Here is a 27,149-nt window from a genome sequence, read left to right as displayed (position 1 = left end):
AGCGTCGTTAATTTGCCTACACGGATGGAAGTGACAGGCACGTACAAAGGGATTCCGTTGTGACACAAAGTGTGAAGAGACTCGTGTTCCCAAACAAGCCGTCTTCTGTCTAATTGGAGCTGTCTGTGTGGAGACGCTCGTCTCAGTTGTAATAAAATGGGATGCTCTTTAAAGGGGCTGAGCGCCCTGCTGGTAGAGCTGAGAGAGGCGCGCGCAGACCGTCCCCCTAGATGTGTGCGACGCTACCAGGTCACAAGGGGGAGCTGTCACTAGTGTAGCAATAGGGTAAAGCGTCATTAAGAAAAAAAACTCTCTGTGGGCATGGGTTCCAGTTTTGGAGAACACTTTCGAGTACAAAACACAGAACGATTGTCTGAGCTGGGAAGCCTGCCTTTTTAACAGGACTGACGACTCATTCAAAAGTAATAATTAGTACTTAATGTCACCTTTCCACTTGAGAAGACAATCCATAAAGTCTGCACTGCAGGTGTAACCAGGCGGAAAGGCCATGTGGGCGTCTGCTTCGATAACGGGTTACTGTGTATGGCCGCCCTGCACGCATTTGGTAAAGGAACCAGGTCTGATGTGGCTGTAGGTAGCTGGGCACTGGGACGCCTTCTCCGATTAGTGTCTTGTGCTTTACCCTGTGCGGCGGTACCTGTCGCCGTGCAGTGACCAGAGGCAGTGTTTGGCTGCGCGTAAAGGGCACCAGTGACACGTGGAGTCTGGTGACACTGCTCCGGCTCTCGGCACATCACACACCGTGCTGTACTAGCCTTCAGGGGTGGCGGCTGCTGCCACTTGAAGGGGTCTGAAAGGCGGAGGGGAGGGGTGTCTCTGCAGCCTGCCTGCGCAGCCCAGAGTTGAGGCTCACTGAGGGAATGAATTAGTGGCCGGTGAGAACACCAGGCGCGCCCAGTGCCGCAAGTGAGGCACCGCCCAAGGGGTCTCCACTGGGTAGCTGCCGGGCTGGGGCTGCTGTTCGCCCCGAGCCCCTCCAGCGCCTGCGCGCTCCCCCCTGCGGTCAGCCTGGAGAGCTCCCTGCCCTGGGACGGATGCAGGACCAGTGCAGAGAGAGGAGGCGCGTCTTGACAGGCTGGCTGGAGGGCGTTCTGCCTGGGCGCAGCCGCGCTGAGCTGCGCTCATCCCGTGCATCTGCACTGATTTCCCGCTGTGCCTCTGGCGGTGGGAGCGGAAACCGCCTGAGAGGTGGTTCGACTGGCAGCAGGACCTCTCTCATCCCTGGCACAGGAAGCAGAAGGTTCCCAGGCAGAGAGCGGGAGCCCCGCTCCTCTGTGTCCGCCCCTCTCTGCTGGACAGCGCTTTCCGGACTGCAGGGGCAGCAGCCAGGTCTCCATGCAAGCCTTTCGAGTGTCACACAGGAAGCCCCCGGCTGCTGGGGCGCACAGAGGATCTCCAGCTGTCCCTCCCGCCCCCTCAGAGTCCCTGCTCAGTCTGAGCCCCGCAAACAGCGTGAACCAGCTGCCCCAACTCTCGAAGGCGTGTCGAGCAAGTGGGCAACGAGCTGCTTTAAAAACCGCGCAGGCACTGCTTGTCCAGGAATGCGAGGAGACAGGTTCATCTCTGTGGGAGAAGCTCGCGCCCTCCAGCAGACTCTGCCCCGAGCAGACTATAATCCGCTGAAGTCTGGTGCATGTAGCACGCAAGGATAGGCGCTGTGATACCGCACGGTGTCAAGTGGACAGGGCAGCGCCTCTTACACTGGGGCAGTTTCCTGGCGCCAAGTCAGCTCTTATCCTTGCACCATTCCTGTATTTTTAAGCATGTTTTTTTTTAAAGAACGATACAAACATCAAAGTCAGACGCCTTCACTTTGTAGCGCATAGAAGTCAATTACAACATAGGGTGCAGCTAAAGGAGTATAGCATCTGAGTAAGACGAACTCTTCTTTAAACATTACCCTGATGTGAGCTGACTGGTACGGTGTGAAGCCGCAGGGACTGGCTGCAAGAGTTCGGTGCAGCTGGGAACCGCTGCCGTCACATACCAGCTTCGGAGCAGCAGCCCAGCGGGAGCCACACTGAGGAGAACCGGGGCAGAGCCGGGGGCACACGCCGGGAGCGCTCCATGGCCGCGTCGCCCGGTGGCAGCGCGGCCCCCGGTGGCGCCGGAGGAGGGGGGTCCGTCTGAGCCCCCCGCAGCAGGATCCACGCCGCTGCGGAGATCGGGGCGAAAGCTTCCGTCAGCGCCAGGGAGGATGTGGCCCTCCGCCCCTGGCACCCGGCTGCCCGGGATCAGGGATTCTGCGCTCCGCCGGGCGGCCTTCTCTGGGAACCTGGCTGCGCTGCCCGCTCACCAGGTGCCCACAGGCCGGAGTGTGCGGGTCTTCATCAGCGCCAACCCCGAAGGTGAGTGAGGGATAGGGAGAGGGAATCTGTGGGGTCAGGCAGAGGAGGAGATGGACCAGTGGCTAAACTGCAGTTTGTGAAACAGGGGACATGGCATTTAATCTTGGCTCCCTTCGCTCTACGGGCTTGTGATCGTGGGCACCTCGCAGTTCCTGTGCCTTAATTCATATATCTACAGACACGAGGTGCACTTCAACCCTTTCCGTTCACTACATGTGCTCAATACAAACATCCTTCCGGGGTTTGCCAGAGCTGGGCTCTCTTTCGCATTCTCCCCACAGGCGCCTTGCTCAGGCACACCTTGCACCTGTCGGCCCAGGCGGGCGGGGCGCCTGCAGCTAAGGCAGCCTCTTCGCAGTAAATTTTCTGGCAGCTTTTCTTCCAGTGTTTATTTAATATGGTGTGCGTCTGTGTCGAGGGTCCGACTTGACATTTCTTTTGTGTACTTTTCTCGCTTCCCAAATGCTCAATAGATTGTCAAACCGTACGAGTGACCTAGGAACCGGGGGCGTGGTGGGGCGAACTGAAGCTGGGTCCACTGTCACCATCCACCGATAGATTGATACAATAAGAAATGTAACTTCCTACTGTTGTTCCCACCTTTGGATTTCCTGCACTTTCCTGCATCTGGTGCATCAGCCCCTTCCCGGCGTACTCCTATGATTTGCAATTTGTACTGCAGTCCTATGTTTTAAGGTGTCCACTCCTATGATTTGCTCTCGCTTCTGCAGGCCTTCCGTGGTGGTTTGCTCATCTAAAGGGCAGTTGTTGCTGCAGCCTGCCGGCCCTGCCTGGCTTGCAGTTGTGGGTTGAGCGTGGTGCTGCAGTGCCAGTTTATTCCAGTGCTTTGCCCTTGCTGCTGTGGTCTCTACTTCGTTGTGCTTCGGGTGTGAGGGTCTGTTTTGTCCTATGATCTGCACTTAATGCTGAAGTTCCTTCCTGGTTTCACCTGTAATTTCCACTGGTTGCTTCAGTCCTTTCTTTGCGTTTGCTTGTAATTTACACTTACCACAGCAGTCCCAGTTTCTTCTTATGGCTTGCACTGACTGCTGCTGGTCTGTGATGTGAAATGTATTTGTTTCTGCAGTGCCAGTTTCTATCCTGTGACTTGCGACAATTGCAGCAGCCCCCGCTTGGTTGCTGATGTGATTTGAACTTGCCGCAGCAGTCCCAGTTCTTCCGATCACTGGCACTTGCTGCTGCAGCCCCTGCCTGCTTGCTGATGTGATTTGAACTTGTTTCTACAGTGCCAGTTTCTTCCCGCGCCTTGCCCTTGCTGATGTGGTCTCTGTGTCGCAAGGGCGACGGTCTGTTTTTTTTCCCTTTGACCTGCACTCAGTGCTGGAGTCCCTTCCTCGTTTTACATGTATTTCCACTTGCTGTTTGAGTGTTTGTGCTGCGTTTAATTGTAATTTGCGCCAGTTTCTTCTTCTGACTTGCACTCCTTGCAGCAGCCATGCCTGGTTTGCGGTGTGATTTGAACTTGCCGCAGCACTCCCAGTTTGTTCCCATCACTGGCACGTGCTGCTTACCAGATTGTGATCTCAACTTGTCGCAGCAGTGCCAGTTGTCCCCATCACTGGCACTTTCTGCTGCAACCCCTGCCTGGTTGCTCATGTGATCTGAGCTTGTTGCAGCAGTGCCAGTTGTCCCCATCACTGGCACTTTCTGCTGCAACCCCTGCCAGGTTGCTCATGTGATCTGAGCTTGTTGCAGCAGTGCCAGTTGTCCCCATCACTGGCACTTTCTGCTGCAACCCCTGCCTGGTTGCTCATGTGATCTGAGCTTGTTGAAGCAGTGCCAGTTGTCTCCATCACTGGCACTTTCTGCTGCAGCCCCTGCCAGGTTGCTCATGTGATCTGAGCTTGTTGCAGCAGTGCCAGTTTTCCCCATCACTGGCACTTTCTGCTGCAAACACTGCCAGGTTGCTGATGTGATCCGAACTTGCCAGTATCTTCTTGTGCCCTGCATTTCCTTCTCCGTTGTTCCGTGGAGGATTTGCGGCTGCCTCCGGAGTCGCTGTCCGAGGTGCTGCTGTGGCTGCACACGCTGTGGCAGTTGTCGGTTCGTTTGCTCCTGTGATTGTCTGCTGCCGGCTCTGCTCGAGGTGTTCTCGTCTGTGCACGTGCTGCTGCAGTCAACTCCCAATTTTTTAATGTGATTTTCAGATGCCGCATGCCTAATTTCCGCGGTGATTTTACTTGCTGCTGCAATTCCCCGTTAAGGCGATCGTGTGAATCCCCCTTGCCGCTGCAGTCCCTGTCAAGTTTGATCCTCTGATTTACTCATGCTGTTGCAAGTACCCCCGTGGCCCTGGGATGCTCATTTGATTTGCTGTTGTGACTGCATTTCCTGCCTGAAGTGCTCGTGTGCTATGGACTATACACGTGCTGATGCAGCTATTTTCTGGTTTGCTCCTGTGAGTTACAAATGGTGCTTCTGTCTCTGCTTGGTGTGCTCTTGTGATTTTATTTACACATATTGCTGCAGTACTTTCCTGATTTGCTCCTGTAATTTACGCATGCTGCTGAAATCCTTCCTTAGTTTTCTCCTGTGACTGACACACACCACTGCATTCCCTGTGATCTTTGCTCCTGTGATTTACACATGCAGCAGCAGTCCCTGTGTGGTTTGCTCCTTTGCTTTACACATGCAGCAGCAGTCCCTGTGTGGTTTGATCCTGTGATTTACACATGCAGCAGCAGTCCCTGTGTTGTTTGATCCTGTGATTTACACATGGAGCAGCAATCCCTGTGTGGTTTGATCCTGTGATTTACACAGGCATCAGCAGTCCCTGTGTGGTTTGATCCTGTGATTTACACATGCAGCAGCAATCCCTGTGTTGTTTGATCCTGTGATTTACACATGCATCAGTAGTCCCTGTGTGGTTTGATCCTGTGATTTACACATGCAGCAGCAGTCCCTGTGTGGTTTGATCCTGTGATTTAAACAGGCAGCAGCAGTCCCTGTGTGGTTTGTTCCTGTGATTTACACAGGCAACAGCAGTCCCTGTGTGGTTTGATCATGTGATCTACACAGGCAACAGCAGTCCCTGTGTGGTTTGATCCTGTGATTTTCACATGCAGCAGCAGTCCCTGTGTGGTTTGATCCTGTGATTTACACAGGCAACAGCAGTCCCTGTGTGGTTTGATCCTGTGATTTACACATGCAGCAGCAGTCCCTGTGTGGTTTGATCCTGTGATTTACACATGCATCAGTAGTCCATGTGTGGTTTGATCCTGTGATTTACACATGCAGCAGCAATCCCTGTGTGGTTTGATCCTGTGATTTACACATGCATCAGTAGTCCCTATGTGGTTTGATCCTGTGATTTACACATGCAGCAGCAGTCCCTGTGTGGTTTGATCCTGTGATTTACACAGGCAACAGCAGTCCCTGTGTGGTTTGATTCTGTGATTTACACATGCAGCAGCAGTCTCTGTGTGGTTTGATCCTGTGATTTACACAGGCAACAGCAGTCCCTGTGTGGTTTGATCCTGTGATTTACACAGGCAACAGCAGTCCCTGTGTCGTTTGATCCTGTGATTTACACATGCAGCAGCAGTCCCTGTGTGGTTTGATCCTGTGATTTACACAGGCAACAGCAGTCCCTGTGTGGTTTGATCCTGTGATTTACACATGCAGCAGCAGTCCCTGTGTGGTTTGATCCTGTGATTTACACATGCAGCAGCAGTCCCGTGTGGTTTGATCCTGTGATTTACACATGCAGCAGCAGTCCCTGTGTTGTTTGATCCTGTGATTTACACATGGAGCAGCAATCCCTGTGTGGTTTGATCCTGTGATTTACACATGCTGCTGAAATCCTTCCTTAGTTTTCTCCTGTGACTGACACACACCACTGCATTCCCTGTGATCTTTGCTCCTGTGATTTACACATGCAGCAGCAGTCCCTGTGTGGTTTGCTCCTTTGCTTTACACATGCAGCAGCAGTCTCTGTGTGGTTTGATCCTGTGATTTACACAGGCAACAGCAGTCCCTGTGTGGTTTGATCCTGTGATTTACACAGGCAACAGCAGTCCCTGTGTCGTTTGATCCTGTGATTTACACATGCAGCAGCAGTCCCTGTGTGGTTTGATCCTGTGATTTACACAGGCAACAGCAGTCCCTGTGTGGTTTGATCCTGTGATTTACACATGCAGCAGCAGTCCCTGTGTGGTTTGATCCTGTGATTTACACATGCAGCAGCAGTCCCGTGTGGTTTGATCCTGTGATTTACACATGCAGCAGTAGTCCCTGTGTGGTTTGATCCTGTGATTTACACATGCAGCAGTAGTCCCTGTGTGGTTTGCTTGCTCCCATGATTTACACCTGCTGCTGCAGTCATTGTCTGATTTGCTCCTGTGAATTGCACATGTTACCTCAGTCTCTACTTGGTGTGCTCTTGGGATATTTTTACACATATTTTTACAGTTCTTTCCTGATTTGCTCCTGTAATTTACACATGCTGCTGCAGTCCTTTCTTAGTTGTGACTTACACACACCCCTGCATTCCCTGTGACCTTTGCTCCTGTGATTTACACATACGGCAGCAGTCCCTGTGTGGTTTGCTCCTGTGATTTTCACACAGCTTCAGCCCCCCTTGTTTACACACGCTGATGCTATTGTGCCTGACGTGATACTTTGTCTCTTGATTTCCGACCCTGCGGGGCCCATATTATTTGGAATTGTCCTCCAGGCTGTTGCATGCGTGTGCAGGCGCGAGCTAAGGCCTTTCCTGCTTCTTGCTTACACGGGATGCTAATCGATGCCAGGCCAGCCACGCGGGTAATGTGCTCATGTCGTGCCCGCCGAGGCAGTGTCTGCCTGCTGGTTCCTATCAAGGAGCTCCGCAATGGACACAAACGCAGCTCGGGGTGTGATCTCACAGCAGCCTCATCCAGCTGATGTCTCCAGAGGATTGCGGGAAATGTTGAGGATAGGCGATGTCTTTCATTGGCTTCACCTCCAAGGTGGAATGGAGGTAGGGTGGAGCTGTTAAAGAAGGTGCTAACCTGTGGTGCCGAGTGAGGAATGTAGAGTTAAGCAATACTTTTGATGCTTAACGTTCATGGCATCGCAGTGAGGTAGGGTAGCAGGTGGCTCCATATCACAAATGGCACAGTACTTTTCTTTTTACAAATCATCGATTACAGATGTAGTAGTTCTCGCACATTAACTGAAGTGAACAAGGACTACAACTCCCAGAATGCATTAGTCTGTTAAACCAAAACCATGGACAGGCAGAAGCCAGAATGAATGATCGATTGACCCACTAGAGTGACACAGGAGACATGATAATTATGATTTTAATGTGGGTTAAAGAATGCAGCGCTTAATCTCAACAATTTGAATGCTCAGAGCAAATATTTAATTTTATTTGCTAGTTGATGAATTCGAGCCCGATGATGAAGGCACAATGTAGGTATTAAGTATTTACTTAAACATATAACAAATAGGTATGTATTATTATTTTGATGACATGCAACTCTTTAATCAGGAAGTATTTACTAAATGAGATGAATTTTGGTTTATTTATTTAATCGTGAAGTTGTAACATGTTACAAGATGGCACGTATGCTTTATCTTCTTTTTTTATGTCTATATTTCTGGTAAGTGTATGGATAGTTTTCTATGAAAGATATTTCACTATGTGACAGCAAATATCATGAATAAGGCTTTTTTTGACCCGAAACGCATTGATCATACCTCAGCAGGAATAAAAGACATTATTTCTGTGCGTGTATGTAATACAGAGAAAAGTATTTTTATACATACGGTGTGGAGTCTTTTTGTGGCAAACCCAGTGTGTTGCGAGGGGGGTGTCTTGCCAACGGTTTACACTCGAGCCCCAAGGATAAGCCTGACTGCTTGGCGCCAAGCTACCAGAGAATGAGCACAGATTATTGGTCAATTGAATTGTACTCATACTATTTGAGCGGTGGCTTCTGACTGGCTTCGATGCTTCTTAGCCAGCATGAAACCGCTGGGTGTAACATTCACCATTTATAGCTAACTGAAATACCTATACCTTATGGCTTAAAGTTACTATAACTCGTGCCCCTGCCATGCTCAGTGTTGTCATCAATGAGGTAATTTCAGATATTACAGTGAAGTAATGAATGATAACAGGGAACATGTGGTGAATGGTGTAATATGTGAGGTAATTAGTGCATGGCGAGGGCGCATTTTTAGTTTAAAGTGTAATGTTACAACTGGTATTGTCACCTAACTATAACATCACTTTAACCTTCGTTTTTTTCTGTTAAATTCTAAGGTTCTTTTAGTGTAAGTCACTGTCAATTTATATAAAGTAAGAGTAATGGTTTTTCCAAGAAGTCATTGCAATGTCTGTCAAAAAAGGTTTAAATAATGCATTTGCAATCCAAACAATATTAAATAAATGTGGAATTCTTTCCTTTACATCCTTCAAGTCACATAATGCAGCTACAAGATCAACCACAAAAGGTCCCTCATCCCAAGCAGAAGGGCAAAAGCTCTAGCGTGGAAATGCGTAAAAATAATCACCTTTTTGTTGGATTATGTAATACAGATCCTAGGAAACATATGGTTATTTTTCTAAGTACTTCTGGGGGGCTGATGAACTCCCTGCAGCCCACACAACACTTACATAACATGTTGGTGGTGCCCCTGACCAGGATAGAAAACCACCATACAATATAACAAAAAAAATTAACCCTAAGGTCTATCAAATGCTCCTTTGCAGAGCTGTGAATAATAAATGAGTGGTTATGGACCCTCAATTATTAATCTATGTATATTTTTAAAATAATATTTTTAGGGTATCCGACTTTCTAAAGACCCAAGCATTTTTAAAAATTTGTGTTGGGGGCCATGAAGGCTGTCCCAGGGCCCCAGTGGTCCCTTCTAGCTCCCCTGGTCGGAGCCTGCCAATTCAATTAGTGGTGGGTTCCCCAGTGCCCACTTGGGGCACATACATATCTCCATATTGTCTGCAGGCTGTGGTGAGCCTTAGGGCCCCCTCAGGACCTATTGACTACCCTGGCAGATGATCCCCACCCATGGACCCCACAATGTCTCCATCAGTTGGGGGGCGCAGGGGAAGTACCAAGGCCCCCACGGCCCCTGCCATCTCCACAGCCAGAACCCATTGTAGTGCTAGCGGAAGCTGCTTTAGTAACTTTGCTCCCTTCTGGGTGGGAGTAGCATTATTCACTGCTCCTGTCTAGGCGGGAGCAAAGTTGTGATCCCTTCCTGGGAGAGTGTGGACAAAGTATGTCTGCACTCTTCAAGGAAAGAGACACCACTTCCGAGGGGTTGGGGTCTCTGGGATACTGGAGTTGTTTCTGACGCTGGAAGATGGGGTCCTGGGGCTAGTACAATGGTAGGGAATAGGGGTGCCTGCCTCTTACCCAACATTTCAGTCTTTACCCTTTGGATGGAGCCCTCAAGCACTCAATGAGGTAGGGGAGGGGGTCTGCGCACCCTCCTCTACTAATTATCAGGATCGTCGAAGGGAGATAGGGTCCCGGGCCTCTATAAGGCCCAGGGAGGGTTTTTAATGGGGTCCATTGGGACGGGGCACCAGGGTCCTGAAAAAAACTTGGAGTGTAGGACAACATGCTCTCTCTCTATAAAAAGTGCACATGCCAACCCCCCAGGCCCTGGTCAGCATGGGGTGGCTAATTTTGTAAACAGGCAGTAGCCCACGTATTTTCTGTCATTGCCGCGAATCGTGAATCCTCTGTGGATTCACAGCACAGAGAAAAAACATACTATTTTGCCCATTGGGGTGGAGAAGCCTTCCGGGATATCCTTACCTAGCTTGGGGAAGATGATCACTAACCTGTCTGAAAATATGTTTTTTATATTTTTTATTACTCTCCCTCAATTCATCTCCTGCCTGGAAGTGCACCTTCCTTTCCGTAAGTCCTTGAAGATCTGGCTTTTTGCCTTGTAAGATTTTCTTAATATAGGGATGATGCTCTCGCCCTCTGGCAGACTAACTACTTTAGTGCTCTGATGCCCTCAGGCATTTGTTCATGCTTTATAAGTTGTCCAATCAAATCAAATCACAGGGAATTGGTGGCTGCCAATCAAATCTTATCCCAATATCTGTTGGCTCAGCTGATCCTCTTGGCAAGAAATTTCTATATATTTTCAGCCTACAAAATGACTGAACGGATTTACACAAAATCACAAGAAACACGCTTTCTGGACCAAGATCTAGCTTTCGGTTAAACTTGGTGTAATTCAGTTCAGCCATTTTACTTTTAGCTGTGTATAATTTTCCTTTGGAAAAATGTATGGGGACGCAAGGAACACTGGTTAGTGCCTAAGTGTAGGTGGCAAGCAGCTTCTCTATATAGCACATCTTACAACATCACTGTTCCCACTCCAGTCTATGCAACAGTAGGTAAAGTGCTGGACTTCAAAGGGACTACATAGAAGAATAGAGCTCCAAATCATTTATTACATTTATTTCAATAGTTGATGAAAAATACTAAATAACAGTGCATAGAAAAAATATATACTATATTATTTAAGAATAAAATATTTTTTAAATATAATTTAAAAACGTATATTAACATTCACCTGCCTAGCTACAAAAATGACAACATTTCAAAATTAGTAGCACATATTTAATTTGAATTATTAATTAAAAAATAAGATTTATTAACAGAAATATTCCACAGAAAAAAAAGAAAACTAATATTCTGTTAATTATTTGTTTTTATTTCAAATGCTAAGTACAGCACTAACATTATACATATTTATTAATTTACATATAAAAACGAACAGTATCAAAATACATGCATAATAAACATAAACATTAAGATACACATTAAAAGAAATAAAACACATAAGAATAAAAAAAATACAAAATTACGTAATTTGCATAATTAAAATACAATTAAGTATTTAATTAACATGAAAAACAAGTCAATATTAAATTTAAGTGCATTTAATTTTAAATAACTTCCCATCATATTTCTCTACAAACCAAACAACCCACTACTAGAATATAACTTACTAGAACTAATAATACATTAGAAATATACATGAAAATCAACCAATTAAACCCCCTAAAAATAGAACAATTAAACTAAACAATTTAAATATTTAATAACGGATTCAATAATTAATTTACAATAAAAAACAAATTACCATTATTAACATTTTTCATAATTCAATAAACTTCCCAACCTATTCCTCTACAAAACCAACAACCCTCTACTTGACTATAAATTGCTAATCAAGTATAAAAAAAGAAATGACTAAAACATTTTTTCCAACCTATATTTTTTAAAATAATGTGAAGAATACTGACAATACTAACACCTAAAACGTAAAATATAAAAAAATACAATAAATTATTTTAAAATAATTTTTACAACTAATTAAACAAAACAATATTAAAATCAGCAATATTCTTATAATCAATATTTATACAAAAAAAGAATATTCTTGCCAACAATATTCTATCCCTCAGTATTTTGGTAGCAATCATATTTTTTTATGATGTTTATTTCCCACAATATTTAAAATTCTATCGGTGATGGGGACCGCCCGCCATAAGGGCGGGGGTCCCGTGGGGGGTTATTAGGATGCGCCCGCCACTGTGGCGGGTACATCCTGCATATTTAGCAGTGGGGCGGGCGGTACTCTCAGCACTGCCTGTCACAACGCTAAAAATGCATGTGACGCATTTGTATAAACAAAGCGGCAGGCACCGCACGGTGCCTGCCACTTTGTTTATGCAAATGCTGGGGGGTACCACAGGTACCCCCTGTGTGCACCCCCACCTCTCCTTCACTCTGGGGGCCTGCAGAGTCCCCCAAAGTGAAGTCCGCATGCCTTTCCGTGGCGGCATCGCTGCCACTGAAAGGCATTTGAAACAGCCCATCCTAATATGGCTGGCGGTGTCTATTAGACACCGCCAGCCATATTAGGCCTTTTCCACCCCAGTCGCAAGGCTACCGGGGCGGAAAAGCGGTGGACGATCTTTCCGTCCACCGCGGTCCCCACGCCATACTAATATGGCGGGGGGTCTTTTAGGTGCGGATGGAGGGCGGATTGTCCCCGCCAGGCCGGCGGTGGCTACCGCCAGCCTGGCGGGGGCAATCTGCCCGCCATCCTAATGAGCCCCTTTGTGTTGTCTGACAAGTCTTTTCTTTTGTCCTCTTTTCTGTTTACCCTCAATATTTCCCCTCTTCGCATCACATATACAATATAATTGTCTTTGTGTTCTCTGCCTCTTCAACTTCTTCCTGTCTCCCCAACCCTTATAGTCACCTCTTACCATGCCGCTCTCTCCTCAACCTATGCTGAGAGTTTCAACCTCATGACTGCATTGCCACGCAAGTGCCTGTACGGAGTTAGCACGGAGGATATCGCAGAATCAGGTATTGATGAAGAAGAGTACATGGTGACACTGTTGAAGGGTGATGAAGAAGCTTCTACTACATTCTGAGTCCTAGCCTGAGGCTAGAACACATATACCCTTTAGTACTTGTTTATGCCTTCCAAAGAAAGTGTAAAGCATTTTCTTTCAGAATCTTGTGAAGAAATCAGATGTTTCTCAACTCCGACAAATGTGGATCTACTTGCATTGCATTGACTTGCTCACACTATTCGGATTTGGGTTACACAGAGGCAAAGTTAAATGCTTCCTTCGCCAAGTGAGACACAAATTACAATTCTGTCCTTTTCCGGATACAAAATCCTAATTTATTCTAACTCAGTGCAACAAAATCTGTTTTTTTCTCTTAGATGCCGCTTCACCAAAAAATCCTTACTTGTAAGCAATCAAACCTCCAATGTTCCCAACCCTAACTTTATACCCCAAAAGCGGAAATAACACCATACTTGCATATAATAACGTTTTATTTTACATTTACAGGCATACATGTCTGCACTTTTGCTTCTGTGAATCAGATTCTGCTATTTGTAGCACAAGACAAACATTTTGTTTGAGCCCGAAGGTTGGCTGAAGTGCCCAGAACGTGTTGTCAATTGACTCCCAGTTTTCCATTTGTGCTAACCTTTACACAAATACAGAAGGACATCTGAGTTATACAGTCTGTACTACTCCCCATGCTCATTGCCTCTCGGTCTCCTCCAAATGAGATCCCACCCTAGAACAGGTCTGGAACCTGTTTTTTGCTTTTCCATTTGTCTCTTTCTAGTTGCTAATCTAGTTGCTATTGCTACTCTACAAAAGCCTTTTGGAAATGGGCAATGCATGTGTTTGTAGCAGTGTGAGTCACAGCTTATTTCGCATACCGCAGAACAGCTCAGCCTTCTTTCAAGTGTTTTGTTGGGGGGCACGAGATTCACTATGATGACTTTTTTGCATCTTTATGAATTTTAAGTTACCAGAGTTAAAAACACAAACAGAACAGAACAGAAACAAAACATTCAAAATCTAATTTTCTGTGGGAATAACATTTTCAGCAAATACTTTCTTGAAGGAAACTTCAGCTGCAGGCAAACTTTGCCGAAGTTTGTGAAGCTCTGTCAGTTTTGAAAAGCATTACCAGCGGAGTTAGTATTTTACACACACAGTCCTGAGCTGAGTACTTTTGGACTCATCTATTTGTGTCTCGGCTCATTTAAACCTTTCATCATTATTGCTAACACAGTTGCAATTGTTTTTCCGAAAAGTTTTATGTGCTTTCAGTGATTCGAATAAACCTTCCTTTTGCCTTCTTCCTAGTTTGTGTTGTCTGGCTACTGATTGCTGGCTGTGGTCTAGACAAACATTTCCTGACACAGAGTTTGTGCTTTCGTCCATTATGTTGTTTGTTTAATTGTTTGCTGGGTTTCTAAAGCAAGTTATCATCTTTCATTGTCAATCGTATCTAGAAAAGTTGCTTTAGATTATGTTACATGTCTTTGTAAAGCCGAAAGTACTCTCTTAAAACAGTAACACTTTACCAATCAATCATATTGAGCCACTTTATTTTGTTTTTTTCTGATCCTGAGAATTGTTAGCTACTGTTGTATAAGGAGAGTAATTATTGTTAATAACTCAGCTGCCACTACCCTGAATACTCTACCTCCAGCTTTTTTTACCATATATTTTGAAATAGTGAACTAAGCCATTATTTGTGACCGCAAGATGAGCATTGGTGTGTAACTTGGGATTTTGTTGGCCAGAAAAGCTATCCCTGGATTCTAGAAAATCCTCTAGGACAGGGATCTTCAACCTTTTCTGTAATAAGAGCTCCTTGTGTTCAATGAAAATCATCCCAAGCTACTAATATTATCAGTGTTCTAAATGTTACCACACCAGACAAGATTCTATTAGCGGTCACCCCATGCAGGATTACCAGCAGTGATCATCCTCAGTGCATCAGGAAGGGTTGCAAGGAGTAAATTAAAGAGGGTTTGCCAATTTGGAATGCCTTTACATGAATAATACGTAATAGTCATAGTTGCAGTGCCTCTGGCACAAAGTAAATCTGAGAAATCAGGACCTTTATGTTGTGTCCCTCTTCTTTTTGCCCCATTCTCTGACTATATCTGTGCCCTGGGCTCTGCTCACCTTTTCCAGAAGTATTTGATTATGATGGTGAGGACCAGTGCTTAATTTGTGCCGGTGCTTGCAGTGCTTACCACCGGAACCTATTTGACAGGGCCTGGTCGACATAACACCACCACGCGTCTGCAACTCTGACTCTGTACGTCATATAATTGGTCATATGGTAGGCAATGTGAATGACAGTATATACATTTAAATTACCTCAGGCTCAGATGCGGCGCGCTGCGCGCATCACATATGATTCATATTACTGACTCCACAGACCGTCCGTCTGACTCATTTTACTTAATCCAATGATGCCTCATTTCAAATTTGCTTTAAGCTGGGCCGCGCCACAGCGGCTGGACTGCGGCCCTTTAGTGTTGCTGTCAATGGGCGGGCCACGGCCTGGGACACTGATTGGGCAGGGGGCTGAGTTTGGGTTTTCAGGGGTAGGGCTGTGCTCTGCGGCAGGCAGCATGTGCGTGTATTTTTGTCAGTATGCCATGCCTCAGCACACCTATGCGCATGCCTGTCCTCGCCATTACTTCTCAGGGTTTACAGGCAGAGGGTTAGCCTGACGTTGCGTGTAGGTAGCAGTAGGCCTCGGCCGCCTATTGAATAAAGGGAGGCAGGCCAGTGCCCGTCCGCCCACCACCACCAGCAAACCGTAAGTAGCCACTCTGGCTGCTTTTTTTTTATTTTGGAGCGTGGTGGGTGGAGTGACACTGTCTGCCACCGACGGTCACGGGCATGGTAGGCGTAGGCTAGCTCCGGCTCCCACAGGCGAAATGAAGTCCAGCCCTCCGGTGTTAACTTTAAAGGCCCTGCAGGCTGCACCGACCCTGCTTCCCTTCATCCAGCAGACCAGCCTTCTCCTGGCACTGGCAGTGGCACTGGCAGTCAATAGAGTTGTTTTTTGCGTGTTGCCCTCACCTGGGCCACTGGTCCTCCCAGGCAGCGCTGGGTCAAGGCTGTGAGCCTGGGGCCCTCCCCCTAGGCTTGCCGCGGTACCGTAAAACATGGCGATGCGGCCAACTGGGGGCCCCTAATATGGCATTGTACTTGCACACGGACAGGGCTGACTGCGGAAGCATGATTGCTCAGGGCAGGTCTTGGACAGTGGACTTCACAGTTCACTTCATGCGAGTCCAAGCCGGCATGCCCCGAGCAATCATGCCTCCGGCACCATCCATGTGCCCATACAATGCCAAGGTCTACTGTTGCATAGTAGTAGGGGCCCCCAGTAGGCCTTGAAGTTACAACCATATTTTGCTGGATACGATTGAGGTGGATTGTGCTCATTGCTTAACTTTATGCGCAGGGGTCTCGAGGATTTCTGGGGCCTGTCGGCGCAGCCACGTGGCGAGGTTTCTTAATTTCCCCCATTCCTCTTTCTGCACCTCGCTCCACTTCTGTTCATATTTCTCGCTCTTGCAGGTGCTCTATTCTCCGTCGTCCTTTTCCAATCATCTCTCCCCTCTTCTTTCTCTCTATTCCTCCCCTCTCTTGCTATTTGAAATTCTGGAAGGTCCAATACTTGTTTACAGTCCTCTGTATCACCTTTGTAACAAGTTTGTTCTGTCTTTACTTGTGTTACTAATAATTTATGGATAGATGAGGTGGGTCTAAAACAGATTTGAATTGTATAGTTCCTGCACATATATATTTTTTAAAGTGTTTGTTACAAAAGGGAAAACTCCGGTATTGGATGATTTCCTCCGTAGTTTTTTTTTTCTTTTTGTCTCTTTTTTTCTTAATTTTTATTTACCTTGAAATTAAAATCCCAACCATGCCTGTAAAATATTGCCCACAAGAGCACAACACATGTGTTTAATAAGTAAAAATACATAAAAATAGTCTGAATTGTATCACTTTCAGGACTGAGATGATATGTAGCTGTCCTGTACTGTCACTGGCAGCTCTGGCAGGGGCAATGGGCGGTGCAGGCTGTCGTGATCTCCCGAAAAGTATCCTGGCACTTATTTTTTTTTACAAATTAAGCACTGGTAGAGCAACTAGAGTCAGTGAGTGGGGCCACTGGTGAAAGTGGGTAGAGCCAAGAGAAGTGGGTGTGGCCTTCTATAAAAATTGGAGCACCTGCACCTCATATTTTACAAATTAAGCACCGGTGAGATCTCCACCTCTTTCACCTGAGTGGTGTGATTCACGAATTGAAAACGTTTTAGCTGTAATGTCTTCATAGACATCTAGTGTAAAATCAGTCAATCAAGTTTCTATAATAGTCAGAAAAGCTAGGTCCAAATTCCATTTTTCAAAAGAAGTAGCATTCCACACTACAGAACGAGCGTTCATTAATGGACTGCATACTACTGAATTGTGACTTTGAGGAAGAGGCGGCATGGGAAAGGAAGAAGGAAGTTTGTCAACTAGTAGGTCTACCTTTTTTAGGGTTTTGAACATTCTTCAATCTCATACAACGATGAAAAGAGATTAAGCCAGAAAGTATTTGTGATTGACAGTAAAATGGGAGACGTACCAAAATTAGGCAAAACCCAGCAGCATGACTAGTCCCTGGATGCGGTCCAGTCGTGGACAGGTGCAGACATGGTTGCCTTTGGTGTGCCAACAGTGCTGATGCGCTGCCGATTCCATTAAATACCATCTTTAGCACAGACAAACTAGACCGGCAAACACAATGGCATTCAGGTTATGGCACATCAACAGAAAGGAAAAATGGTGCCGGCTGAAACAGAGCTACTCACTTCTGTTCAGTTCACAACTATCTCAATTAAACTCTGCATCATCTTATCAGATCATACGTTTCTACAATCCAAATTATTCTGGGCTTGGGAAGAAGTCCTAAAACACAAGAATCAGCTTTAAAAAAACTGTTTGGCAAGACTGCAGGTGCTAGGTATTGCCTCTAACTCTTTAAGGTTTAAACTCATATATTATTTTTGTTGGCCTAATTAATCTAAGGAATACATCTTTCTAAACTTAAAGCATAGATGCTCCTCTCTTTTTCTGCCTCTAATATTCACAGGAAGGTTGTTCTGCTCAGTAAAAAAGTCCTTGCTCCCTCAAGTAAATTAGTTATTTATTTAAGACTGCTTTGCTACTTTTTCTCTACCACAAAGGTCTCTTACAAAAACTAACGGTGAGAGCTAAACTCATCCCAAGACTTGACTATGGAGAGATCCTATCTGGCCTTCCCAATTATCTGTTTCACCACCTTCAAGAGGTTCAGAATATTTGCTCATCAATATTTATTGACACTTTCAGTAAGACAAAACTTTGGCCAACTGTTTTATTTCTTCTAGTGGCTTTGTGCAAATAAGAGAAACGAACTTACAGTGGTGTGTCTGGTCCTTCAAGCAAAACGTGGATGTGATTCAGTTGTTTTGAAGTTAAATCACTCTGTTCCACGGGGGCGTGGCTTGCGCGCCGCTTTGGAATGGCGGTCTGCGCTTGAGCTCCGAGACGAGCGAGGACCGTCGGAGGTTCATCTCCGTTTCCAGGGACCCCACAATAACAGAAATGGAGCATCATATATCGGAAGGTGCCGTGTGCCTGTGGAAAGTCCTTCCTGCGCCCTGGAGCTGCTGGTGCCTGCTATTTTGACTCTTCGAGGTGGCGCTCGGTGTTTCTACGAGCGGCCCCCCATTTTGTCTCGCCTCACGCACGCAGTTCCGAGTCTCCTCACAAACGGAGGTACCATGGTGCTATTTTATCCGGAATGCGCATAATCAGGTGTTGGTGGCGAATATTACCTTTTGCAAGCTGGTAACGTTTTTTTTTACGTTCTCCATGCTGTGTGGCTTTCAATGAAACTTTTTTAATGCATTTTACTTTGCCTTTCTTCAGAGCGCCTACGGTGCCTTTCAAAACCATTACCTGCTCTTTGAGACCCTATTTGCTGTCTTCTTAGTTTATGCAGGCGTATTCTTCATATCGGCAGGATCCTGACATTACGGTGTTTGAGATTTCACGTTTTTGTGCATGTAAGCCCGCCGCTATTTATGGTTTTGCGATACCTGCTGACTTTGTGCTCTCACATTTTTGCTCATTCTTGTTTATCTCTCCTTGCCTTCTGAATACACCAATATCCTTGTGCCTTCTGCCTTTCCTCAGTTCTCTGAAGTGGTTGTTTCTCCTACCTTTGTTGTTGAAGCTCTATGGCGGCCAATATGGGCTTGTCGCAGACTGCTAAAGATTCAAAGGAGTCGAAAGCTTCTCTTAAGAGACTCAAACAAGTATCTCCGAAGCCTGATTTATCTCAAAAAGATGCTAACTCCACTTTAGAGGCTATTTTGACGCGTCTCAATGATGTCCATGACATTGCGCAGTCTACCAAAACTAATACAGATTTACTACAGGTGGAGGTATCAGCCATCAGGAATGATTTTAAGGCTCTATCCATTCGTGTTTCTGCCACTGAGACACGTATTAGTGACGCAGAGGATAGTATACATAAGCAATCTAAAACTCTTTCACAATTTGAGCGCTCAATGGCGGCATTGCGGAGGGATCTCACTGAGCAGGAGGATCGTAATCGGAGATCCAACCTGCGCATTTTTGGCCTTCCTGAAGAAGCAGAGAAAGGTGCTCGTCTATGATTGACTTCTTATACCAATGGTTGCCTTCTACTCTGCAAATTTCTTTTCAAGGAGACTTTGAGCTGGAACGCGCACATCGTGTCCCCTCTTTTCGCTCTAAATCTGCTACGCAACCAAGGGCTATCATTTTTAAGCCGCTGCGTCATCAGCACACGGAACAAATTTTGGCTCATATGCGGAAGATTAAAGTTGTTTCTTGGGAAGGCCACCGTATTTCAATTTCTCAAGACTTTGCCAGAGACACAGTGATAAGGAGGAAAGGCTTTCTCAATCTTCGAAAGAGTCTATCAGAGATGCATATCCCATTTTCCTTCTCGGGCCCTTCCAAATTTCGCATTACCTTTAAAGGTAGCTCCAGAATCTTCGACGAACCTGCTGATCTGGCCTCTTTTTTGGATAATCAGATGGAACTACAGATGGAGCTTCAAATGGAGGCTCCGCTTGTTCATGGTGCTTCTGGCACCTAATGTGATTTTTCTGCTTTACTTGATTTTTTCTTGTCTCCGGGTCTATTGAGCTTACCTTTTTAGACCTGTGTGCTCCTTGGTTGTTGGTTCGTTTATGGCTTTCTTTCGTGACTGGTGTTGTCAGTCAAGTTTTTGTATGGTGTTTTTCCTTCATTTTGGTGTTGTCTCCTTTCCATTTCTATGATGGTGTCAGGTGGCGCATTAAGTTTTTCTAATTGTCGTCTTTTTCTCATCAGTATAGTTGTGCCTTTTCGTTTCTTATCGGTTCCCCTTCACCTTGCTGTTGTTTTTTCGCTTTGGTAGTGTTCTTCCTTCTTTCTTATGGGTTGTTCCTCTTGTCTTCGTTTCCTCCATCCTTATTGTTATATTGGACATATCTCATTTCTATTTCCTTGTTCCACTCTGTAGTACTCGTCTGTTTTGGTTTTTTCTCTTCCCCCGTCCGTGGTTTTCTTATTGTTTTTTTTTTTTTTGCGTAGTCTAGTTTCTCACCTGATTTGTACTTGGTTCTTCCGTTTTGTGTGGTCGTTCTACTTGTATGTCTTTCGTCTTATTGACTTCAACGTGTCTTGTACTGTTTCGTATTCTAGTACAAGTCTGGTCATAGGTTTATTACTATCTAATATCGATAGTGGTGTTTACCTGCGCCCACCATGTTACAGTTACTGTATTTTGCATTTATTCATTTGCTTAATTAGTTATTGTTTTACTGCTTAGAATGCTTTACCAATATCACTGGCTTTTCTATATTAGGACTCAGGTAGTGGATTTCATTTCTACTATATTTTTAGCTTATTTCAGTGTCATATATGGCTGTATTATTTTTTCATTGTTCCTTCCTGTTTACTTTAGCTAACTATTACGAAGTTTATATACCTTATGCATGATAATTAATTGCTTATAAGTGCCTTTGCATATTTATTATATATATAGTTTTGATATAAATTTACATTGCTACTTTCACTCTTTGTTCTGCCTTATAACTACTTAATATCTTCCTCTATCGGTGCTAGTTCCTTGCAAGCTGTGTACTTTTCTTGTATTTTATGATATGATATTTTCTTTTTATTGCACTCTTTGGTCTCCTGTTATCCTACTTTCTGTTATTATACATTCCACATGTTCCTGCATTTTTGTATCAATTTACTATAACAAGGTTTCCATATTGAAGGACGGCTGAATAATTGTTTATCATGCATTTTTCTATAGTTTTCTTCATTATAGTATAGTTCCTTGTATTCATCTAGCATGGTGCTTCATTAATTGTTCTATTGTACACTTTTTAGTGCCTTTCTCTATTTTATCTCATCTATTTCTTTATATTGCACCCTATCGTCTTCTCGTGAAGAATGTTTTTCTTCTACTCTTTCTTTCCTGTTATTTATACTAATGGTTTCACCTTTGCTCTATCTACTCTTCGTTTACTTTACTGATATTCTTGATGTTTCTTTCTTTATAATAAGCTATTTATATGACTAAGTCTTGCTATTACATTTATTCTATTAGATGTCTACTTTCTATGCTACATGTATAGTAACTTGATATATGCGTATTCACTTTCTAGATTTCTGTAATGAATTGTTTTTGTTGTATTATACTAGTATTATTTTATATTTTAGATGCTCCTTTCTCCTAATTAAGTATTCTCAGTTCTGGACTGTTTTGGGGTTCTTGATATCGACTGTGATCTTTCCTCGTGACGGTCCCCTTGCTCGCCTTCCCACGTTCCCCCTAGTATGAATTTGGTCTCGTTAAGGCCTCCCCTGCTGGTTCTTCTCTTTCTTCTTTTTCCTCCTCTCTTGTCTTTTTTCTCTTTTCGGATTTCCTCCATGGACTCTCCCTCTTTGACGTTAATGGGTGATGTGTGCATGCTTGTCTTAGTGCTGGTTGCTTTTTGTTTTTCATTTATGGATTCTGTTATCTTTTTCTATTTATGTCTATGTCGGGTTTGAATGTGCTGTCCCTTAATGTTAAGGGTTTAAATCATCCAGTGAAAAGGTCAAAAATCTTAGATTATTGCAAATCTCTCTCTTCAGATCTTGTCCTTTTTCAAGAAACAAAGGTCTCTACCAGAGAGGCGATATTCCTGAAGAAGGAATGGGTTTCAGATGTTGGTTGTTCTGATGCTTGTGGCAAAAGAAATGAAGTCATTACTTTAATTTAAAAAAATTCAGGTTTATCCATAATCTCGTCTGATCACGATACTGAGGGTCGTTGGCTATTAACTAAGTTGTCTGATGGTAATGCTGATCTTTATGTTATGAACATTTACGCCCCTAACAAGGATGATCCGTCCTTTTGGAAAACGGTTACCAAAAAATTAAATGATACACCTCATTCTGGGAATCTTATTGTTGGTGGGGATTTTAATCTGCCAATGGATCCCATTCTCGATAGGAATTCAGTTTTTCACTTTCGACCTCCAAAATCCCATAAACAAATGCTTAACATGTGTTCCATAACTCATCTTCAGGATGTATGGCGTCTTCACAATCCCACTGGTAGTGATTTTTCCTTCTTTTCTTCACCTCATTCTACCTTTTCTCGTATTGATTATTTATTGGTTCATTCCTCTCTTGTTTCATCTTCCTCCTCTCCGCTTATTCACCCTATTTTGATTTCTGATCATGCCGCGGTCACTTTTACATTGTCGTCCTTTGCTCCTAAGTCAAGAGCTCGCTCTTGGAGATTAAATACAGAAATTTTGCATGATACTGCTCAGATCGATGAGTTCTCTAGTGCAATTGAAACCTTTTTCCTTGAGAATGAAGGCTCAGTCTCTTCCCCAATTGTCCTCTGGGATTCGTTTAAATGTACTTTCCGTGGCCAGGTTATTAAATGTATGTCAAAAAGAAATGCCGCTATTAAAAAATAACTTACAGATCAGGCGACTGAAATAAAACAGTTGGAATCTACCTTTCGACATTCTAGGGATACATCTTGCCTACAGTCAATTAAGCAATTAAAATACACATACAATACTATAGTTACCAAAAGAGCACATATTGGGGTTCAGGCTCAGAAATCCAAAAGGCTACTGTTAAAAAATCGAGCTGGGAAGATTCTCGCGGCTACATTAAAATTTCAGGATTCTTCCTTTAAGTCCTCTCAAATCTCTTCTATTACTGATCATCTTGGTTCTAAAAAATTTCAGACTGAGGAAATTCTTGAGGTCTTTCGCGACTTCTACAATAATTTATACACCCCTTCTAATCAGGCCTCTTTTGAGCAGTGTCAGGACTTCTTGAAATCTGTCCCGGTGCAGTCTGTTTCCGTGGAGGATAGAAACGCTTTAAATGGTCCAATTACTCCTGAAGAAATTATTGCCGCAATTAAAGCCACTCGATCTGGGAAGGCTCCAGGGCCTGATGGCTACCCTATTTTGTTTTATAAGACTTTTCTTCCTGTGGTTGTTCCCAAGCTTCAATCTGTCTTTGACACTTTTATTAAGGATGGGTCTGTTTCTGGCACAGCGGCTGAGGCTACCATTGTAGTGATTCCAAAAGAGGGAAAGGATCATTATCTCCACTTTTGTTTTTACTGTCCATCGACCCTCTCCTCAGATTGATTGAGCTACACCCAGACATTAAAGGTTTTTCTTTTGGTCCTCATCGTGTTAAAACTGCTGCGTATGCGGATGATGTCCTTATTTTCTCGTATGATATTGCCTTGGCTATTCCTGCTATCTCGGATACGATTACCCTTTTTTCAAAGGTTTCAGGGTACACCTTAAATAAGGATAAGACGGAGATGTTCCCCTTGAATGCCTACTGCTTTTCTACGCATATGGGCTCTGCTGGTTTTAAATGGCAGTCTAAGCAATTAAAATACTTGGGTATCTATTTTTGCTCTACCCTATCGGCTACAATTACCTATAATGCAACCCAGACTATTCTTAAAATACGGCGTCTATTGGACACATGGTCTCCGAAACACATTTCCTGATGGGGTCGCCTGCAGACCCTTAAAATGATGATTACACCTATTATTAATTTTGTGTCCTCTATGCTCCCGGTAAAGTTTTCGGATTCCTTCTTTCATGAAATTGATGTTTTGACTTCTAAATTTTTATGGAATGATAAACGGGCTAGAATGGCATATAAATTCTTGCGGAAGCCTTGTGATATGGGGGGTTGTAATTTTCCGGATTGGGAAAAATACCAAACTGCCTTTTTGGCGTCTCAAGGAGCTCTATGGTTCTCTTTTCCCCCGCTCCATGTGCCTTCTTGGCTGTTAATAGAACAGGAGTTGGCTTCTCCTTTACCGACTGCTTCCTTTTGCACTGCATCTACCGTGTCCATCCCATTCTCCCGTTCTATTATTTTAGATACTCTGGCTGCGGTCCGGAAGGTGGACAAGAAAGTGGCGATTCCAATTCACAAATCTAGGTGGTCGTCTATTTGGCGGAATTCTAAAATTAAAATTAATATTGATCCTTCTCTGATATCTTATTGGGCTACTAAAGGGATCTCCCTTGTTAAACACTTCTATGGTTCTGATAATCAGCCATTACCTTTCTCCTCCTTAGCTCAACAACATTCTTTAACTAATTGGGATTTTTATACTTTTCTCAAAATCAAAGTTGCACTTGCTAAGGTGCGTCTTCATCCTACTTCTCCTACGATTACTGTTTTTCAAATTTGGATTAAAACTAGTCATGTAGCCTCTAAAATCTATAAATTTTTATCAACGGTTTCATTACCCACTCATACGATTGCCCAACAAAAGTGGTTACACCATTTTGATCAGAGTACTACTGACCATATTTCTTCAGACACCTGGCAGATGATTGGTAAACTTTATCTTCGCAATAAAATCGCCCCATCGTTAATGCAATCTAAATTTTTCTCTGTCAACCTTCTGCATTGGACTCCTGTCCGCTTACACTCGCTCAATCTCAAAGATGATAACCTATGCTGGAGCTGCGGCTTAATGACAGGTGACTTTCCACATATGTTTTTTGAATGCTCCCTCCTCCAACCCTTTTGGGACCTCATTCACAAACACCTCATGCTTATCTTTGGTATTCGGTTCCCACTCTCATTCCCATTAATCCTATTAGGTCCATTAGCTGCCCCAGTCCCTCTCCCCTTGGAACCCATGGAATTACAGCTCTTGGATCTCCCAGTGAAAGTAATTCTTATGGACTGGAAATCATTTTCCTCTGTTTCTTATCATACTTGGTGGGCTTGGGTTTCCTTTTTACGGAGTGCTCATACCCCGGTTGACCATGCTCACCTTTCTCCATCTATTGCTAGTGGGGTTTGGAATGCTCTAGATAATTACATGGAGTTGTCCTCGAAGGGGTTGGTTGACCAGTATCCCTTTGATTTGTCTGGATGAATGGCGTCTTGTTTGTAGGGTTAGTTTGTTGGAAATCCGTCTATCTTTCTTTCTTTTCCTTCTTCTCTGTCTTTTATCTCTTCTTCTATTCTTTTTCACTCTTTTTCTTTTTCTTTCTTCTTTCTTTGCTCTTTCCCTCGCTTCCCATCATTATACCAGTTGATAGTGATACTCTTGTTGGTGAACTCTGCCTAAGTTACTGCATTTACCTTACCTCATTTTTTTTTCTGTTTTTTGGCAGACTACTTTTATTTATGGATGTATTTGATATGATTCATTTTTGATTGTCAGCTCCTGATTACTATTTATCTGCTATCAATTGTATCACTATTACTTATGATCTGTATTTTTCATTTACCTCTTTATAACAATAAAATTCTTTTGAAATCATAAAAATCACTCTGTCCCACATCGAACAGTGAGATCATCAGCTCCTAATGATTCTATCACTGCGTATTAAGATATCAAAATTATTAATAATGGACTCGCCTTCAGGAAGAGACTCAAACCGTGGCTTTAGTGCAATGAGATGTGATGTTTTATCTTTTCACTCATTTCGCTCTTTGAGTGGAATCTTTATTGACTCAGAACTAGGAAACTGTTAGCAGTATGAGTGTGCCTTAAAAACTGTAAAAGCGCATACTCAAACTTGTAAGTTGATGCTTTGGATCCATTCAAGGGCAGCAGGGGTTGAATGCCAGGAAGAAACGTTAATCAGCTGTGCTGCATATCATCTAGCACTTGCCATTAAGTTGCATTTTCTCATAGTCTGGGACCAAGGATCAACTGTGTAGATTATGATTTACTCCATTTCAATGCTAATCCCACAGTCTGAGGGCTCAAAGCTATCAGTGCTTCCCTGCCTGTCACCTCATCCTTATTTTAGCATTTGGAAATCTAGGGGCCAGAAATTAGGAGGCGGCAAGAGCTGAAGTGACCAGAAAGTTTATGTAAGCGTGGTTTTTGTTCTCTGCACTGACTGTTTTAAATACTTAAAATACAGAATATTGTTAATTTGTTCAGTACTTTCGACAACTTACAAACTGATGCCTTGTCATGGGTACACAAGCAATACTTAAATGTGATGCTTTTTTCTGTTATTGTTTTCGTTACATATTGTGCATACATCTTGTTGTCTAGTAGTAATATCAATACTAGGATGTCCCCCTCATTTGGATTGTCGGGTACGCATATAACTTTATAGAACTGGCCTTGTACATTAATGAGACTAGCCAAGTAGAAGCATTGGCCCATTAGTTAGCATTATGCATGAATTTCCTGTAGGGCACAGAACATTGAAATGATAGGACAGTAGTTCTGTAAATGATATCTATACACACAGTAAGCACACAGGTTTGTACCAATGTTCACTGAAAGGTTTGAGTAAAAACAAATTGGATCATAAGGAAAGTTTTGAAAGAAAGATCAAGGACTGTTGCTATAGATGCTAGTTGAGTTGATACGGCTCAAGAAGTCTGAAAATAGGTTATTTAAAATAGCACTTTCTTATATTCATTCAATGCATGCTTTCAAACATCAAATTTATAGTCTTAAAACATTCATGCGCACGGTGATGAATATATTATGATTTGTAAAATATGAATTTCTCTTCACAGAAGGGATGACGTCATTCTTCCTCTTAGCGTTATTTTAACTTAATTTAAATGGCTTTACCAGACAGTACATACGAGCATGTCATAATTAAATCCTTATGCTTATCCTTCATATTTTCTTTATTACAGTGATGCCTTGTTTATAGTTTAATCATTTCCATTTAGAGAATGTGTTACATTTAAGAGGAAAAAACGTAAAACACTTTACAACTGTGCAACAGATTGATATGAGGCAACTATCAATCTGACAATGAAAAAAGAAGCACTCATTA

At 43.8% G+C, this 27,149-nt stretch overlaps 1 protein-coding gene across 1 annotated transcript in view; it reads left to right on the top strand.

Moving 5' to 3' along the window:
* Positions 1 to 1,855: 1,855 nt before the first annotated feature.
* NWD2 (NACHT and WD repeat domain containing 2) overlaps positions 1,856 to 27,149 on the top strand; it is a 651,118-nt gene continuing 625,824 nt past the window's right edge. Inside the window, exon 1 of the mRNA XM_078678358.1 lies at positions 1,856 to 2,369. Within this exon, the coding sequence (XP_078534484.1) occupies positions 2,219 to 2,369 (151 nt within the window). The 5' untranslated portion in view covers positions 1,856 to 2,218. The remainder of the gene's footprint in view (positions 2,370 to 27,149) is intronic.

Source organism: Lissotriton helveticus, chromosome 2_2, assembly GCF_964261635.1.
Source record: "Lissotriton helveticus chromosome 2_2, aLisHel1.1, whole genome shotgun sequence".
Taxonomy (NCBI): Eukaryota; Metazoa; Chordata; class Amphibia; order Caudata; family Salamandridae; genus Lissotriton; species Lissotriton helveticus.
The sequence above is the reverse complement of the archived record's forward strand: the minus strand, read 5'-3'. Positions and strand labels throughout refer to the sequence as shown.